Consider the following 19,577-nt stretch of genomic DNA (forward strand, 5'->3'; position numbering starts at 1 on the left):
TATATATATATATATATATATATATATCGTAAAGGATGTGTCCTGTTCTGATGAGGACCTTTAGAGAAAGATTGATTCTTTGGTAGTGAAATAGCTTAACAATACTTCTAGTTATGGATAAGCCAAGAAATTAAGAAATTTTCTTGCTTTAAAAATGGTAAAAAGTTAAATTTTTCTTGCAAAGTAGTTTAAGCAAAAATAGTGAAAGCAGAATTTTTTTTTCTAATATGGAAAAAGTAGTGTCCGGTTTGAAGAGGTAGAAAATAACGTTTCAGGAAAAAAATGACTGTATCCTGTATAATGGTTTATTCATAGAAGATTCCCGGAGAAATAAAAATATTAGAAAAATATGTATAGTTTTTCAGATAATTTTACTTTAAGTTAATCTTTAACTTATATTGTTTCATAAAACGCACATTTATTTTAGAGAACAAATTTAGAACAAAAATGAAACTTACAATTCTTGTAGATTTTCTGGTAAAAGAACTGGAACTTTCCAAATATTCTGATGAGTACAAAATAGACTCCGTTTTGAGCAATTACATCTTTCTGGTGACGTCCGTAGCTCTGTATAAATTGCACAGTTTTTTATTTAAATTTATTCTTTAAATAATAATAATACCTTTAAAGCAAACAAATATTTTTTAAAAAAAACTAAATATGCTCATCAGTTTTCTGAAAAAAACACCAGTTTTTACTAAAATTGATAACATTTAACGTAACTAAATAAAAAAATTTGATTGATAACAATAATTTTTATTAAAAATACTAAATAATGATGGGCATAAGAAACTAATTCAAAAAGTATAAATGGTGATAAAAATAGACTAAAGCAAAAAAAAATTCTCTTTTAAAGTTAATTTTTAAGATTTTCTATAGAAATAATGAAAAGGTCTTAAACATAGAGAAGAAATAATAGAAATAAAATTAGAGATTTCTACTTTTTTTTAAGCTTCATTTAATGCTTTCTTTTCATGCTTTCAAAAATTTGATTACGAATTCATTCTGGTACTATTGAAAACAAAAGAACTATCATAAAAGTATAACATAGAAAAATCAATCAAGTTGAAATCTCGAAGATAATTAAAAAATCCAATAAAACTTATGAAAAAAAGCTTCAAATACAAATGGGAAAAAAAGTAGGAACAATTTAAATTATTGCATTTTTTTTTAAAATTCTTATAATGCTTATTATACATGCTTTCAAAAATCACTTTTCAAAATATTTGTAAATTGATGTTAGCACTAGTGTGAAATTTAAAAACTCTGGAAGAAGAAGAACTCTAATAATCAATCAAGACAAACTCATTATAAAACAAATGAAAACAATCAAAGAAATCAAACAAAAAAGTTTGTGAGAAAAACTTCAAATATGACCGCTAAAAAAAGAAACAAAACATTATTATAGATTCACTCTCCTTTTAAAATTTAAGTTTCGCTTTCTTGTCATTTTAGAAAAGAAAAAAAAATTGCGAAATTTTTGAATTGATTAATATACAGTAAACTAATTCCGAAGAAGTGTTACACAAAAATATCAATTAAGGCAGATTCATGAAGATAACAAAAAAAAGCTTATGAACAAAAGTTTAAAATAAGGCGGCAAGAAAAAAACATAATTATAGATTTACACTTCTTTTGAAATTAGTATAATGCTTTATTTTATTTTTCTTATGCTGGCAATATTACGAAATAAAATAGCTCCCAACAAAGTGCGTTATAAAAAACAATAAATAAAAAATTATAAAAAAGCGTTTGGGAGGGTGGTGCATTATTTGTCCACTTGTAAATCTATCTACTCTATGTAATCGACTTATCGAAAATCTTTTGTTTACGATTTATGTCATCAAATATTAACATTTCATTTGTTTTAAAAAAATCAATTCAAATATTTTGTTTAGTTGTGTTTTTAAACAGTGTATCCATTGTTTGGCAATTAATGCAACAAGTATATAATTGGATAAAAATTTCCAAATTAAGGTCAAGTGTGCTATTGTTTCGTAACCATTGCAGTCGTTGAAGAATGAATTAATTTATGTAGCTACATATATCAATAAATGTGACTTTCACAAAATGGCAATATTTTTTTCTTTAATGAATACGAATGCTTAGTTCTCGAACTGTGCATTTGTCTCTGCGGATATGATTTATTTTAAACATTAATATTTAATCCATTATGATAAAAGATTCTAGTAAATATAATATTTTTAGGCAGACACTTGTTTACATTGTACTATAAATTCCGATTTCTTTATTTAATTTACATAACAAAAGTTTCAAATATAAAAATTGTCTAAAATTTACTTTTTAATTGAAAACATAACATTCATTTGCCTAAGAAATTCATGTTTAAATAAATAATCATCTATCACATTATCGCAAAACTGATTGAAGTATTTAAAAAATTAAATTTTAAACATTTTATGCAATTATGTAAAAAATATGACCTATCGGATTTGCTATGAAATGAAAAATACCAAAAAGGTATCTTAAAGAAATGTAAACATTTTTTTTCAAAAATTGCTTAACATTTCAAGTCATATACAGTCTAGAAAGCAGGCTGGAACACCGGAACAAGACCGGGAAAAATATACTAGTGGATGAAAGAAGTTCTTTATTTCAGAACAGCTTATTTTACAAAGCAAAACATGAATAAAATTTTACAAAAATCGCATTACTTTAAATACAATTCAACCGGAAATTCCAATTTTTTCTGTTTATTTACTTAAAAAAACTAGAGAAATTTCAATAACATCGGTGTATTAGTCTTTGAGAAATTTCATCCACCTCAAGTATATGTTTTTAGAACCGATGCAGCATTTTGATCGGATGAGATACATACGATTGGAGTATGTTCGGTTTACATAATTTAGTGGAAAAGCACCACGACCGGAGATCTATTTACCCGCAACAGACAGAGTTAGAACTGCGTTAAAAAGGTTTTTCGTAGCTCTTTCTCCAAGGAAAATGAAAAAAAGTGACAGTTTAAGTGCTTTAGACTTGAAGCAAAGCTGTAATTTTAAACTGCCCATCTTGCAGTAAAGAATTTTCTAGACTTTAGAACAGACAAGTGAACTAAAATACATATTTAAAAACTTTTTTTAAAAATTGCCAATTTGGCGGCGTTTTTCCACCCGGAAGAAAATTATCAAAATAAAGCTCTTATTCCCATCTATTGGAAATTTTTATGATTCCAGGGAAAGTAGCATTGGGGAAAGTTTCTAAACATTAAAAAATTAGACCACATATGCTTTCTGATAACTGTGGTTTTTCTGCCCATTGATGTTTTGTGCCATTTTCAGAATAAAAGTAGAGAGCGCTGGCGAAAGATAGGCTAAACTTGACCTGATGGTCATGAGTAACTGTTACAAACTCATATTAGTTATGAAAACAGCATATTATTTGCAAAAAAGCATCATTTCATGTGATTACAGAGCGTTCGAAAAACAGTCTTAAGACGGACAGCGTTACGTACGGAATTCATCCGGTCATAGTCAGTAGAGGAATATAGCCGTTGTTAAAAAACGTTAGTATCTTCGTTTAAAGACTGAGCATTTTTAGTTCATTTTCTAAAAGAGGATGCACCACTGAATCAGTTAAAAGGTGTTAGACAGGGTTGACACTCAAATCTGGGGGGAAAAAAATTCCTTGTGTTTTCCCTGTACATATTATACACAATATATTAAGAGCTATATTGGGCTATTTATGTCACCGAAGAGCCATTACATTATGACCACCCTCCATCTATAACAATGGGCTCGCCCAGGTTTTCAAGGTTTCTCGCCCGGGAACAATGTTTTCATGGGGCACATTAGGACCCATAATCCTCATAGAACAATCCCTGACGTCTGTAAGCTACTTGAACATAGTTGCAGACCAAGTTCACCCATTCATGGCAACAGTTTTTCCTGCGGGGGATGGTGCTTACCAACAGGATAATGCACCGTGTTATAAGGGTCGAATCGTCATGGATTAGTTCGAGGAACATTCCAGTGACTTTCAAGTCATGTCTTGGCCCCCAAATTCACCTGACCTTAATCCAACAGAGCATTTTTAGCTCTACTTGGAAAACCAAATTCGTGCTGCCACGCTACCCCTTCGCAATGCGAGGGAATTGCAGGACCAGTTGGTGGTTGGTGAGCACTTGGTACCAGATACCTCAGACTACCTCTCAGCACCTTGTGGAATAAATGCCACGGCGGGTGCTAACAGTTTTAAGGGCTAAAGGTGGTCCCACATGTTATTAGCAGGGTGGTCATAATGTAATGGCTCTTCGGTGTATATCCAATATATGTGATCTATATTGGGCTAACTATATTTATTAGCTTTGATTGCTAGAAAAGCAACTGAACATGATTAAATAAATCTATAGTAAATGAAATAGTTTAGTATAGCTGAAATATCATGGTTAAATATCCCATCGATTATGCTTTGAGTGGTCACCCTTTTATAAAAGACAAAAATAAAAAACAAAATTCCCCGTATTTTCTCAGTTTGTAAAGATAAAATCGAAATTCTCTGTATTTTCCCTGTTATTTTAGGTGCTTTTTAAATTGCCTGTATTTTCCAGGTTTTCCTTGTTTTCCCTGTGGAGTGGCAACCCTGTTAGATAACCAATTTTTTATGCAAAATTGAATGAAATATTGCTTAAATATTGTTCGTTTTAGGGCTTTAAGTTTATATATATTGATTCTACCATTATATTGGAAAAATAAATGTCGATGTGTTTCTTAAAAAAAAAAAAAAAAAAAAAAAAAAAAAAAAAAAAAAACCAGCGTAAGACCTTTAAAAACAGTTTTAATATCATACCACAATTAGTCATGTTTTTTTCTCTATCGGCATCCGGACGCTTTCTGAAGAGTTGATCATAGTACTTTTTCCTATAATGATCCTCTAAAAAATAATGAATCAGTGAATCAGTGTATGTAACATTTGAAATTACAATGCAAAATTAAAACTCTTAAAATTATTAAATGCATTAAATTATCTAAGCTAACTTAACTAAGTTATACCTAAGAAAAGCAGAAAATTCATTAAAATAAAATATTTTTAAAATATATTTAAAAACTAAAAAAAAATAATTAAAAATTAAAAAGCCGAAAGACAAAATAGGAAACTGTATAATCTTGTCATCAGTTCACACGATTATGTTTACAAAATAGAGTGCTTTCTAATATTGTGCTAATTTAGCCAAAGTAAAATATATCAAGACAATAGTGTGAGGAGTACCGAAAAATTGAAACGAAAATAAAAGAAATTAAGTAAAAAAAAATGCAAAATAAAACATATCAAGCAAAAAGTAAAAGTAAAAAATTTATTTATAATAAAAATTCAACCTTAATTTTAATTATAAAGCAATTTTTTAATTTTTGTTGAATTATATAGTATAATCTTATTATCTTGCGCACATCCAGTTTCGGGTCAATGCAAGGCAACTAAAATAATAAATCGAACGCTCTCAGGATGGGATATAAAATGATTCCATAATCCTCAATTTATACCACCATATTCATATTTTGTAATCTGACAAACCTGTTACGAAAATATTTTAAATCATTTTTGAAAGATGACGGCTTGTGGAAGTATATATGAATTCACTACTCGTTTTATATATTACATTTTGTTTTTGTTTCTATTTTTTTGCTTGATATGTTTACTTTGCATTTTTGGCTTAATTTGTTCTATTTTTGTTTCAATCTTTTTGATGCTTCTCACACTATTGTATTGATATATTTTGCTTTGGCTACATTTACGCAATATTAGGAAGCACCCTCTTTTGCAAACATAATCGTGTGAGCGGACGACGAAATTATATGTTTTTCTTACTTTATTTTCCTGCTTTTAAATTTTCTTTTTTTTATTTTCTTTTTAAAGAAAAGTTGTAAATATTTTTTAAAAATATTTTATTTTAATAATATTTTCTTCCTATCTTTTAATATTTTAGCATAAGATTATTAGAAAAATGATTCTAAAACGGTCATTATGAGATTTTTCTCGAAAACGAAATCTTAAAAAAAAATGTTACGAACTAAAAGAAATTGTGAAATATTCTTATTTAATTAAAATAATGTCATTGTAATGTAATCCCTGACAACAGACAAAGTAATTAAATTCAGAGTAAAGAGAATCATATAAAAAAAGCAAGGACTTATGATTAATTTGTGAAAAATTATTACCATTTCACCAAAGAATTAAAATTAATCATTAGAAATAAAAACCAAGCAACTTTTGAAAAGTTTTAACTAGTTCTACAATTCAAGGATTAACATTGTATGTGACATCGCATTTTTTTATCTTATCACAATCTATCTATATAGCATTTATCGTATTCAAAGAAAAAAAATTGCCTTAAAAAAAACAACCTTAGTATTTTGAAGCTTAGAAAAAAAAACTTTAAACTCTAAATCAAGCATTAATTTTACTTATTAAAAAAAAGGAATAAATAAAACGTATTTATGCATACGGTTATAATTATATTTCTGAAATTTCAAATTATCATTCAAATTGAGAAATGGATTTTATAAATGAGCCAATTATCAGCATTTCTGCTTTCTTTAAAATATTTTTTAACTTAGCCAATAAAAAAATAGTCACATTTTGATGAGAGTACAGATTTACTTCGCAACTTCGGTAAAAGTCTGTTCATGTAGCAGATTTAATTTTGTTGCAAAAATTTGTTTTGTTACGGTGAAAGGTCAGCCTGATTACAGATTTACTTCGTAATTATTAAGGAAAAAATAGTTTTCTTATGGGGGAAAAAACGACTGAGACTACGGATTTACTTTTGCACAGTCGACTATTTACGCTTTTACATAAACAACCCAGTTACCTATTTAAAATTGTTAATTACCTATTTAAAACTGTTAACTTTACAGGATGGATTTTTTAACAGTATATGTAGTGGAGTCAAAAATATTAAAATATCAACGATTGTTCTCGTGCTAATATTTTAATATAAATTCACAATAATAACGTTATAAATAGTTTTAATATATACACTGTAAAAAAATGCATACTAAAATAACACGAAACCTTCTTCGTTTTTGACGAAAGCTTTTTCTGGTATATGCTCTGAGCAAAAATGTTGTCAAAGTGACGAAATAACTATCGTTACATCTTCTAGAAAATGAATTTCGTCATAATTAAAAAGAATATTTCGTAATTCCGCTTTATTTATTTTTTTTTTCAAAAAAAAAAAATAATAATAATGAACTTCTAGTGTCCAATATATCGGACTTTTTTTAATTACCACTTTAATATGGGCACCATATAGGTGACGCAATACAACAAGGACAGTAAAAACGGAGAGAAAAATTTGCATGCATGTCCGAAGCGAAATATGTACTGGATCTTCCAGGTACGAGTCCAACTCCTTGACCACCAGATAGCCGGTCAGTTTAATTCGTCACTTTATTTTAAACAGTCAAGTCTTTATTCGAGTTTTGTCATTCTGTTTAACAATCACTGAGATGAGGTTCCAAGATGACCGTTTTTGTCATACATTTGAGAGCTCACGTTTCGTCACAAACTACGTGATTTCGCGACGAAATGATTCTCAAAATTAACTAAATACTGTTCAAAGATTGCTGAATCGTCAAAACTAAGAGTTTTATCTCTGAGAGTACAATAACATTTGTATTCACTTTTTAAAACTTGTAAAATCTATCTGAAATTTATTTTCAGATTTCTTTTCCTTGGGAGAAGCTTCTATTTCCGTGACACTGGAGAGAGAGATAGAAGGAATTTTCAATATCTTACAGTTGTTTGCACGTCTTGGTAGAGATCCTTCAAGCTTCAGAAAAATGTTTTGTAAGGTAAAGTTTTTTAAAGTAACCGACATTCTTATTTTCTATCTCAATGCCTAAAAAATTACTTTTGTAATATACTGAGCCACTCCGATAAAGTCCAAGAATTTGCTTCGTCATATTTATGCTTGTTGTTTTTTAAAATAAAGCGAAATTCCTAGTTCATCTGTAAAAATTTGGATTTAACATCGGAAAGCCGCGTTTTTTGCTGTGTCTGTTTTCTTTAAATATCCTTTTTGAGCGGCTTCTATTTTCCTATATATGCATTTCAATCTTTGTCACTTTTCATAAACGAGAATTTTAAAATTTTTACACTGCAGAAAAATATGTCAAATTTATAGAAAACAACTATCAACTGGTGTGCCAGTATAAAACCATTTATTTTACCAAAAAATACTGTTATTTAAAATCAAACAACTGTCTTTTTAGACAGATAAAAACTGCTATTCTAACATAAAACTATGTTTTTTTAACAAAACAAAAACTCTATAAAATAGCTATGTCAGCAGTGTGGATAGTGCAAACCAAAAGCAGAGTTAGCTTAACTAGTCAACGCCAGGAGCCAAACCAATACCTCCAAGAAGAGAGAATGCCCCAGAACTTGTTACTATAAACAAGAAATTTCATCTTTTAGTAGTCCAAACACAATGACATTCTTATTTTTCCCCACTTCGCAGCTTAGTAACCCGAACGTAGTAACACTTTTCATATTTTTCCTCCACTGCGCAGTTTATTTTCGTTGCGTCTTTCTGCTAAATTGATCCATGCTGAGGCCTTTTCTCTTCAAGGAGGTGTTGATCCACTTCATTGGATGGCCAGTGCTCTGCCCTCTCATCCATGACAGCATTTGTATGTGATTGTGAAGAAAAATCTTAAACTATCCTTATATTAAAATTTTTAATTATTTAAATCATATTTAAGTGTAAAAACCTTTAAAACTATATTGGTCCCCCCCCCCTTATGAAAATATTTCACAATTTAAGTTACCGAAAATTACATCTAAAGATAAATAATTATCAGGTAAAGTATCAATTCGATAAAGTCGTATCACAATTTCATTTATACATCGTTCGAAACCAAAAAATAATTTCTACTAAGAAGTAATAACTAAGAAGTTAGAGAAAGTATAGAAAATAATCATAAAAGGATTTGAAAAAAGGTAAAGTGATATTACGGTAAGCAAAACTGCATGGAGAAAGCTGGAATTTGAACTGACAGTTTTAATCCATTTGTGATTGCGGTTAAAAACAGAGAAAAACTGTTTTATGAAAAACAGCTTTAAACTTCTTAAATATACAGAAAAATTCTGTAAAAAAACGAGAATTTTTTTAACTTCCGGGTAATGTTCAAAAACAGGAAAAAAATGCATTTATCTTTAAACAGTTTTCTTTTTCTGCAAAAAGAAGTTTTTTTCCTGTAGAATTGACACTTATTTTTTACAGTATACAAATTAATAAGTTGCGCATCAGCATTTATTCAGCTTATGGTCAATCATCATGAGTGTTTAAATGCAAACTTCTCTATTCAATATTGCAATAATTACATTTGAGCATTTAATAATATTATATTATACACCGAAAACCCATTACATTATGACCACCCTCCATCCATAACGATGGGCTCGCCCAGGTTTTTATGGTTTCTCGCCCAGGAACAATATTTTCATGGGGCACATTAGGACCCATAATCCTCGTAGAACAATCCCTGACGTCTGTAAGCTACTTGAACATAGTTGCAGACCAGGCTCACCCGTTCATGGCAACAGTTTTTCCTGCGGGGGATGGTGTTTACCCACAGGATAATGCACCATGTCATAAGGGTCGAATCGTCATGGATTGGTTCGAGGAACATTCCAGTGACTTTCAAGTCATGTCTTGGCCCCCAAATTCACCTGACCTTAATCCAATAGAGCATTTGTGGTCCTACTTGGAAAACCAAATTCATGCTTGCACGCTACCCACTCGCAATGTGAGGGAATTGTAGGGCCAGTTGGTGAGCGCTTGGTACCAGATACCTCAGACTACCTATCAGCACCTTGTGGAATCAATATCACGGCGGGTGATAGCAGTTTTGAGGGCTAAAGACACATCCTACATGTTATTAGCAGGGTGGTCATAATGTAATGGCTCTTCGGTGTATACAAAGTTAAGTATTATAAAATGCGTCATGTTGAGATAGAAAAATACATAATTTTAATGGTTAAATTGTAACTTTTTGTGAATTATTAAAACGAAAAGGAAAGAAAATTGAACTGACCACAAGACCACTCATCAGAGTTATCAGGACAGTCCTGTTTCGAATCACAGTTCATTCGTTGCTCCACGCAAACATCAGATGTATTGCAAGGAAAGTAACCAGCCGGACATGGAGCTGTTACTAAATGAGAATAATCAAATTGCTTGACACTCTTACCACCTGAAATGAAAAACGTTACTCTCTATTATTATCGGGAGTACTAGATCTTTAAGGATAAAATCTACAAAAATAGGCAAAAATGATTACATAGAAATAAGGAATGATTTATTCATTTAGATAAGCACCCATAATGCTTATGCACTTTTGCTACGCCAGGTTGTACCAGTGGTATAAAACCTGGATGGACGAGAATCAATAAATTACTGGAAATCCAATTTTATAGCATTGTCAGAATTAAATTGTTTTTCTATTTGAAAAAAATATTAGTTCTTATATGGACATAAAATTATAACACATAAAAATTTGTATAGTGTAAGGTCTAAAGTTATGCAAAAAGATGGAGAATGACATATTGACCTATCCTTTAATTTTTGGAATCATTTTGTACAGTTGGTTGCAGTATATAGATGTGATGGTTTGAGCTAGGTCATTTTCAACTGTGACACTTGTTTCATTATTGTTGACCTTTGATTCTAGGCAACCATGTACGTACATAACTAAGAAATTTGAAGAAACAACCAACTTAGTAACACTTTTCGCGTGGTCTGCAATGTTTTAATTCCGTGTAAGAACTCATTTTTCATAATAAAACAATTTTCTGGCCTTCATTTTTTCAAACAAAATCCTGAAAAAGATAATTTTTTTATTTGTAAAGCTTGCATGATTTTTTTTAAAGAAAATATGTGTATTTTTATAAAGATGTGTATTTTTCCAAAGAACAGATGTATTTTTCAATGGAGCAAGGTAACTTCAACTATAAACTCTCAAATTTGTCAATATTATGAATTACAGATTACACCATTGGCAAAGTAATAGTTACTATATTTTTATCAGAAATATAAAACGTCCAAAGAACAACAAAAATGTGCTAGTCGATAACAAGAATAATAATTGGCTTAAGATTTTTCGTTAAAGAAAAGCGGCAGTTTGTTTATTTTGCACAAACTCTTTAAAATCTCAATGTGAACTTCGTTTTATGTTTATATTTTTATATAATGTAATATTGTACGCTATCACAATACGCTTCACAAATATTTCCAACAAAAATATTTTCAGAATGATGTAAAATAAGAAACAACATGAAAACATGCTTTAAATTCAAATGCTCTAGAAGAAGAACGTTAGGTAAACAGTTTCAAAATTGATAGTGCGGGTTAGGAATAATTTAAAAATAATAATTTTGTACTTTTCAGTAATAAAACTAAATTTGACATCAAGCATTTTAGTAAAAATGAATAACAGATTTTCAAAAAGACAGTTCTTTCGAAAAACTTCTAACAAAAATTCAATGGAACAAAATATCGAATAATAGTGAATAATAATTATAATAAATGCCAAATACAGACGTATTTTTCAGTAGATACCACTCATATTAAAACGAGATAGAGTAAATACCACTCATATTATTTTATTCCTGCAATATTCTGTTCTGATATCCCTTGTATATCGAATTTCTCAGAATCTTTAATATACACTATATAGTAACTTGGGATAAACTATTATAACAGGAAAGGATTAGATTAGATGCAAGAAACATTATTCAGGATAGTTTAAGGACATGTTACAATCAGTGAGCTGGCTCCTTCGTTAGGCCAATTCCATTATTTCATTATCATTGACAGCAGACGTGTCTGCGAAATAATTCAAATAATTCTGTCTTATCTGAGAAATAATTCACGTTCAAAAGCATATATATCAAAAGAGAACAGGAGTATTTCTTGGGAAACATTTCAATAATATGAGAACATAAATTTCGAGAAAAATGTTTTTTTATGTGAAAACAACATGGCGCCTCACAGAACAACAAACGTTTCGCAAATTAAGTCTTTGAATCCGAGCTACTCTTTTGCAATTACAAAACAACGTGTATTAAAGGACACCGCAATTCAATACGTTTTTGCTGAATTGTTAAAATTTGATGCCCGCGACTTGAAATTCACGCTGTTCTTCCTAACTTCTGCATTTGGCAGAAACTAGAAATTTCATATAAATTTTATATTAAACTATGCATAGTTTTTCTCACCTTGTGGAAGGCAAAGTATCGTAGAGCTGATAATGGTAATCGTAACAAACTTCATCCATGTAGTTGATACCATTATCATTGATTCACTGAATTCACATTATTGAAGAATGTAACTGTGTCTTTTGCAAGGCGGATCTAGAACAAAGGAAAAAAAGTAAACATTAATGATTAATGAAGCAATGAAATGTTTTTGTGCATTTTGACTTTGGAAATCCTGCAAACTGTTAAAACTTCTATCTTAAAATAATACTTGCAGCAATTTGATGCAAAAATAATACTTTTTAAGCGAGTGAAACTTATCGTATCGTATTGCCTAAGGCTCTTCATGTCATGGTAAAGAAGTTTGGACATTTTGTTTCAAAAATGTCAAGAAACGATCGTAGTTTACAATTTTCTAAACTGCATATAAACGAGATAAAATTTTAAACCATCTCCTTGATCAAACTCAAAAGAAAAGAAAAATTCAAACTTATGCTGAATTAATTATCTTGCATATTTTACGTAAAACTATGATTTAACTAGAATATAAACCAAGATTAAACTTGACTAAGGTTTAAAATTGCTACATTTCATGGTCCAATTTCGAATCTAGCTTAATATGTATCTTGAATCTATTTGTATATCTTGAACCTATATGACTCTTCTGATAGCATAGGAAAATTTTCTTATGATGTTTACTGTTAATATATTTAATGTTCAATGCAATAATTCACAAATCCTTGCATTTATAATATGATACAAGCGTCTGAAAATGTCATCTTTATTACATATGTCTAAACACAGAAATATATTTAATCTTTTTCAACACTTTTTTAACAAACGAATATTTTTTAAAATAGCGAAAATTGTCTTGAAACATTTTACACGAATTCATTAATTTAAAGGGAAAATGAACAGTACATTAACATTTAAAAATATATCTACACCTTTACTGATACAAGTTTTTTGCATATTAAAGAATAATGCAAAAAAATTATAAAAATAATAATTAGTTTAAAATAAAAGTATAAAATTATCTGCGATGCTAATATTTTACTAAACAAACAGCGCAATTGTACTAAAATATAATAGTAAAAATGTAACTATCAGTATGTTATTAAATACTTTTATAAAAGCTGTATTTTTTAAGAAGTAAGACTTGCCATTTTATTATCAGTCTATTGCTTGAATAGCTTCATCTTGAAATTCTATTCCGTATAAAAAAAAATTATGATAAAAGCTATTTTCCTTTCACCGTTTTTTGCTGTGTCAATCTCCTAAAACATTTTTTCTGAAATATTCATCGCACATATAAATTATTTTACTGAAAAGATATATTTCCAAAGAATATTTTGTAGTCTTTATAAAGTTAGAAAAACCTCAGTCACATGAGACTTACAATGATGATTAGGAGAATTTACATAAAATATATTTCTTAACAATGCAAATATTTATCAAAATTTTTCATAAAACAGGAAACATTTTAGAGTTTAGCTCAATTTTTAGAAAAATAAATAACACCTACACTGTTCATTGTAAGAAATTCCATAACATCCCGCATTATTTCCTAAAACATTCTAGACTTTATGGGCTACCATCACATTCTTAAGAGAAACAAATTTCAATACGAAACGTTTTTTGAACTCAGTTAAGGTATTTTGTAAAAACACCTCCTTATATTTATGCTATATGCTACAATTACTTGAATTTTATATCAAATTTCCATACATTTACTGTTAAAAAAGCCAAAAACATTACAGCATTTTAAATTACTTTTTTCTGATTGTTTTTAGTTTTTCACCTTGAATGTGGCATTATATCTTAACAGAGCCGGCTAAGCGAACTTTCTCCTGATTGGTTTGTCGGGGGGTTCGACTCTCAATGAAGATAAAAACGAATTTGAATGAAGATTTCCTCCATTACATACATGAGGAGTTTCTACTTTGCTACTCATTTGATGAGCCTGTACTACAGAAACAACTATATCAAGTGAACATAGATGGCAGCACCACAGCTCTACTCATCACCATCCAATTCAGTGATGACAAATTCCATTACTACATGCCTACCATTTTAGACAGCGCCACTTGATTCACTAATCAAGCAGCATTCTATATTTAGATAAGTCTTGAAAAAATACAATTTAGCAACAGGTCAAAGTTGCTGACTTATTCCAGACATGTTACTAGTTTTTACTGGAAAGGTTTCTGAACTCATAAAAAAAGTTCCCTGTTTATTGTTAAAAATGTTATGAGCACAAGCTAGACACATTATTTGTTCATTTTTTCCCGAAGCATTCCCGATCACTTTTTTACAGTACATTTTTCTCATTGTAATGTCTCCAAGCCTAACAACTTTAAAACATATCATTAAGTCGGTAAAATTCTATTAATTATTTTTATCCGTATTGTAACGAAGAAACAAAGCAATTAAAAAGCTATTATGCCAGTGCAAAAAAGGTAGATTACTTTTTAATTGATCCTGTAATGGTAGATATTTACACCGTCAACCTTTAAACATTATGCATATAAATATTAAGGGAAAATCAACGATCTTTACCATCGTTAAAGTTTTCATATGCATTGATCTAATTCAGGAGGGAAGTGACTTTAACGAGATTACAGATCAATAGGTTAGAGATAATTGACAACCTAATAATAGTAGTGAGAACCAATATTCCAGCTATACACGAAACTAAAATTTAATTTCTAACAGAATATGAGCAACATTTTTAGAGATAAATGTAACGTTCAACGCTTTCAATCAAAAATTAGTTTAAATTTTAGTGTACAAAAATACAACTAATCATTTGTTTTTGTTAGTTTTCTAACAAACAAACTTACATTTCGTAAGACTTAAGGCATAAATTCATAATCATTGAAGATATAAATTCATTATACCTCCCACATTTTTTATACAGTGTTAATGCTATTGTTTTTTTTTAACTGGTTTTTTTTTAACAAGTTTAGTTTTAACTGGAGAACGGACCCTATATAAGTTTTTTTTTTTGAATAAACAATACGTCTAGCATTTTTCAAAATAGATTTATAATAAAAATTAGTCTATTAACAGCATATAGTTTGTATATATAAGCAAAAATTTCGATTTCCTTTCTTAATGAAGAACTTGATTTCCTAACAGCTCGAGACATTTTGTAAGAACTTTTATGGCTCATATTTTTACCTGATAAATCAACTAATTCTTCGATTTACTCAATTTACGAATTATTATTTTCTTCGCAGATCCTGAGCTATGTCAACTAGTTTAGAAACTGCAAGTTCCTGGCAACTTAGCGGTGTTTAGAGGAAGTTTTAAGAACGAATCCATTTTTCTCTTTTGTTACGTAGCTCAGCATATTTTCTCTAATTGCTTTGGTTTTTCCCAGCGTAATCATTTTTTTTTGTTTCATATATTTATATCAAACAAATTGGCGAACAATTTCTTCACAGATCCTGAATCATATAAACTATTTTAAATACTTGGCAGTTGCTCTCAACTCAACTGAATTGAATAAACTAGTTCAGATACTTGGCCAATTGCTGGCAACTCAGTGGTGTTTAAAAGAATTTTTAAGAAAGAATCCATTCCTCTTTGCTGTTACCTAACTCAGCAGATTTTCTCTCATTTCTTTGACTTTTTATAACATTATAAAGTTTTTCCTCGTAATTATGACCCAATAAGAGAAATATCTCTCTTTTATACGTAAAAGTATTCCCTGTCACAATTAATCACCATCAAAAATTAATGCAGTCATTACATTTTAATTACTTGTAACAAATTTATTAAGAGATGATTTTGGTTTACTCGCAATCTTAAAGATTTTAGCTGGCTAAAATTGATCTATCCTTGGCTCAGTCAGGATTGGAATGCTTGCCGTATTTAGAATGTTCTCAACGCTTAGTTTTCTTAAAAGAATTTATTATCTAATTTGCTTTTTATTACTATTGATTTTAATATAGCATTAATTTATAATTTGAAAAACAAAAAGGAAATAATTATTAGGAATCGTTTCGAAGTAATACTTTAAAAATCTAAGGAAAATTAAACAAAAAACATGGATTTTTTTCTAATTAATTCTCAGTTATAGTTATTGAAAACAAGGGCAATATGAAAACAAAAACATTACAAATCCACTTTAAATGAGAATAACAAAAAATAAATAAAAATGAAACGGGGAAAATAACATAAAAATAAAAAACAATTTTAACAAATTCAACAGATGCGTTTTATATCAAGTCAAAAAAAGAGAAAAAAATTAATATAAGAGAAAAAAATATTTTCAGTCAAGAAAATTTATGTATATTTTCTATTCGAAACAATAGCACATCTTTCATTGTTATTATTCAAAGAAAGCTTAAAAGAGGAGAAATCACTACGCATCGCAAAAACAGGATTATACATGTTTTGCCTCTACTGAAGTGTAAAAACAACGGAATTATATTTTTTCCTATTGTTAAGTATAAACATAATTTTTTCCCGATTGAATAATTGAGAGTATGTAAAGTTTCATTGCTAAAAAAATAAATTTTTCAAAGAATTGAAATAGTTTTATCGATATAAAAAAGTCAGAAATATATGTTTTTATTTACTTAATTCTGAACAAAACTAATTTTTAACTATGTTTAGTTACGACTAGAAGAAAAACATATTTTTAAAATGCTTTAGAAATAATTTCTTAACAATGAAAATTACTATCATTTAGAGAAAAAAAAACTTAAAATGTTTATGAATGCGGATAATTACGAATACGGATAATAATAGATATGCATTACGAATTGCCAGGAAATACATTTAATAATATATAACGAATTGGAATTGTTCCTGAAGCAAATGCTCTCTAAGCGTAATAAGAATATAAATAAGTGTGTGCGTATTTGCAACATAGAAATAAGTAAGGGAGAGAGAGGCTAGTGGGGACATGGGACTAAAGTAGACATCTTAAATAAATGAGAAATGAGAATATTTGAATATGAATTTGAACGCTAGAGAGAGAAAGAAATATGAATTTGTTACAAATGTCACACATTTGATGCTTTTTATTTCCTAAATTAGAATGATTTTGTACAGTTAGTAATTTACAATTAGTAATTTAAATTTAATTACAATTAGTAATTTAAATTAGTAATTTAAAGTAATTAGTAATACAATAAGTAATTTAATAGTTACAATTAGTAATTATTATAATTACAATTAGTAATTATTATAATTACAATTAGTAATTATTATAATTACAATTAGCAATTATTATAATTACAATTAGTAATTATTATAATTACAATTAGCAATTATTATAATTACAATTAGCAATTACTATAATTACAATTATAATTAAGTAATTACAATTAGTAATTTAAATTTCGCCTAAAAATCCCACTTAACCCACTTTTAAGAAAAATTAAAAACAATGTTTTATGAAGTTTGTTGAAAGAATATAATCGAATATAGAAGCATTAAAGAATGAAACAAAGTTTTCAATACATATTTATTTTTGTCATACTTTATACTAAAACAGAATATCAGCAAACAGTGGCATCTTGTTTTATTTATTTTTTTATTTTTTTGCTAGTTGTATTCATTGCTCTAATGAGTGAGATATCACAAAGCCATGCACTCCACGTATCTCCAATTTCATCCTCAAGCTAAAAATATGGTAATTAAAAATAATTCAACATAAAATTTGTTCTGTGCTTTTAAATAAATCAAATCGAATAACGATTTTCAAATGTATTACTTTGAGTTCAAGATGTTTTTCAGAGAATAGTGAAGTGATCTATTACAAATTTGATGTTTTTAAATACATGAATATTTATTCTGCCATAAGCCTCAGATAGAAATTTATTTCATTTTAACTTTAGATATAAACCGACTTGTACCACTAGCAGTTGTACGTTTACCAATAAACGACTAATTAATAATAAGTTATCAAATTTGGCCCCACTAGACCCACTACACGGGGCTAGTGTGGACGAAAAAAACATTTTTAAGAAAAATAGCATAGTAGAACTAAGCAACTTTGTAATTCCAGATGTAAGTACACATCCAAATAATTGTTAAAAAAAACACTTTATGAGTTAAAAATTATAGTAAATATGATTTTTTGACTAATTTGTAAAAAATATCACACTAGTCTCCACTCTTTTACTGCAACAGTCATTAAATTATTTTTTTTTGCTTATTTTATGAGCTTAATGAAATATAACAATATATAAAAAATTGTCAAATTGCGTTCTCAAACAGATATTATTGAAATGAAAACTAATTGTTGTTGTTGCTTATCATCTTCTGGCCTGACGAAGTCAGACCAAATCTATGAACCCGTTGACCTGAAGAAAATCAAACACCGAAAGAGGAGTAGAGTAAATGTCTTCCCAGAGAAGACCAAGACAGTTCAGGATGTGATTGGTGTAGATGGCATTTAGGGCAGAGGGGGTAGGTTTTAGTTCCCTCAGAAAATAATAAACCTTTAAGATGGCCAGTAGCTAGGCGGGAGATGGTGGTGCAGACTCTCCTTTCAAAGGGAAGGGTCAAAGAAGCTCCAGGCTTATTTCCCTTGTACCAATGGTGGGGGGGGGGATCAGCCAGTCCCTGAGAAGCTGGGATTTCTTCAGGGAGTAAAGTTCAAGGTAGGTAAGATCAGAAGAGGTAGGGTGCGGTTGGCTGCAACCCTCTTTACCTAGGCTGTCCGCTAAATCATTACCATACATACCGACGTGAGAAGGAATCCACTGCATGTGAATCTTATGTTGGAGGGACAAGAGTTTTAGGTTGTTTACGATGGAAATACTGGTTTTGTCGCCAATTTGGGTCCGGTTGTTAAGATATTGCAGGGAGCTGCGACTATCAGAGAATATCCAAAGGTCTTTAAAATAAAGGTCATTTTGCATAACAAATTCTAGACCACTGTTGATAGCCAGAAGTTCACTTCTGAAAACGGAGCAGAAGTCTGGGTTACGCTGACAGAGAGAAAATTTTTCATCAGGAGTCTCGATGTAGACTCCGCGACCAGCATGACTATCGATTTTGCTGCCGTCAGGGAAAATTTTTGCGTCTTGTTTTGGAATAGAGTGAATAATTTCGAGAGCCAGTTGCTTTAGATGGTCGGGCAGGAATTCCTTCTTATTGACAGGAGCGGGAAGGTTGAAATGGAAGAAAATTTCTGGAAGATCTTCAGAAGAGTTTAAAGAACTGTGAAGGGAGTGCGGCTCTACATTATCGACAAGGAGGTTTTGAAAAACTGTTTGGTTAAATGGACTGTTTTTCCTGAGCCTTTGGGAGAAAATCCAATTGCTGAAGTATTCGGAAGTCTTGTTATGTTGTCCAAAGCTGAGGAGTGAATTCGTATCAACAGATTAAATGCC

General features: G+C 29.5%; 1 protein-coding gene across 4 annotated transcripts in view; it reads right to left on the minus strand.

Moving 5' to 3' along the window:
- LOC107453006 (relaxin receptor 2) overlaps positions 1–19,577 on the minus strand; it is a 189,367-nt gene that overhangs the window by 53,403 nt on the left and 116,387 nt on the right. For all 4 annotated transcript variants that reach the window (XM_043048232.2, XM_071182793.1, XM_071182789.1 and 1 more), the window contains 4 exons: positions 12,241–12,375; positions 10,059–10,217; positions 4,807–4,890; positions 459–567 (listed from right to left, as the gene is read on the minus strand). In XM_043048232.2, coding sequence (XP_042904166.1) covers positions 459–567; positions 4,807–4,890; positions 10,059–10,217; positions 12,241–12,319 — 431 coding nt within the window. In that variant the 5' untranslated portion in view covers positions 12,320–12,375. The remainder of the gene's footprint in view (positions 1–458; positions 568–4,806; positions 4,891–10,058; positions 10,218–12,240; positions 12,376–19,577) is intronic.

Source organism: Parasteatoda tepidariorum, chromosome 1 (genome assembly GCF_043381705.1).
Source record: "Parasteatoda tepidariorum isolate YZ-2023 chromosome 1, CAS_Ptep_4.0, whole genome shotgun sequence".
Classification (NCBI taxonomy): Eukaryota; Metazoa; Arthropoda; class Arachnida; order Araneae; family Theridiidae; genus Parasteatoda; species Parasteatoda tepidariorum.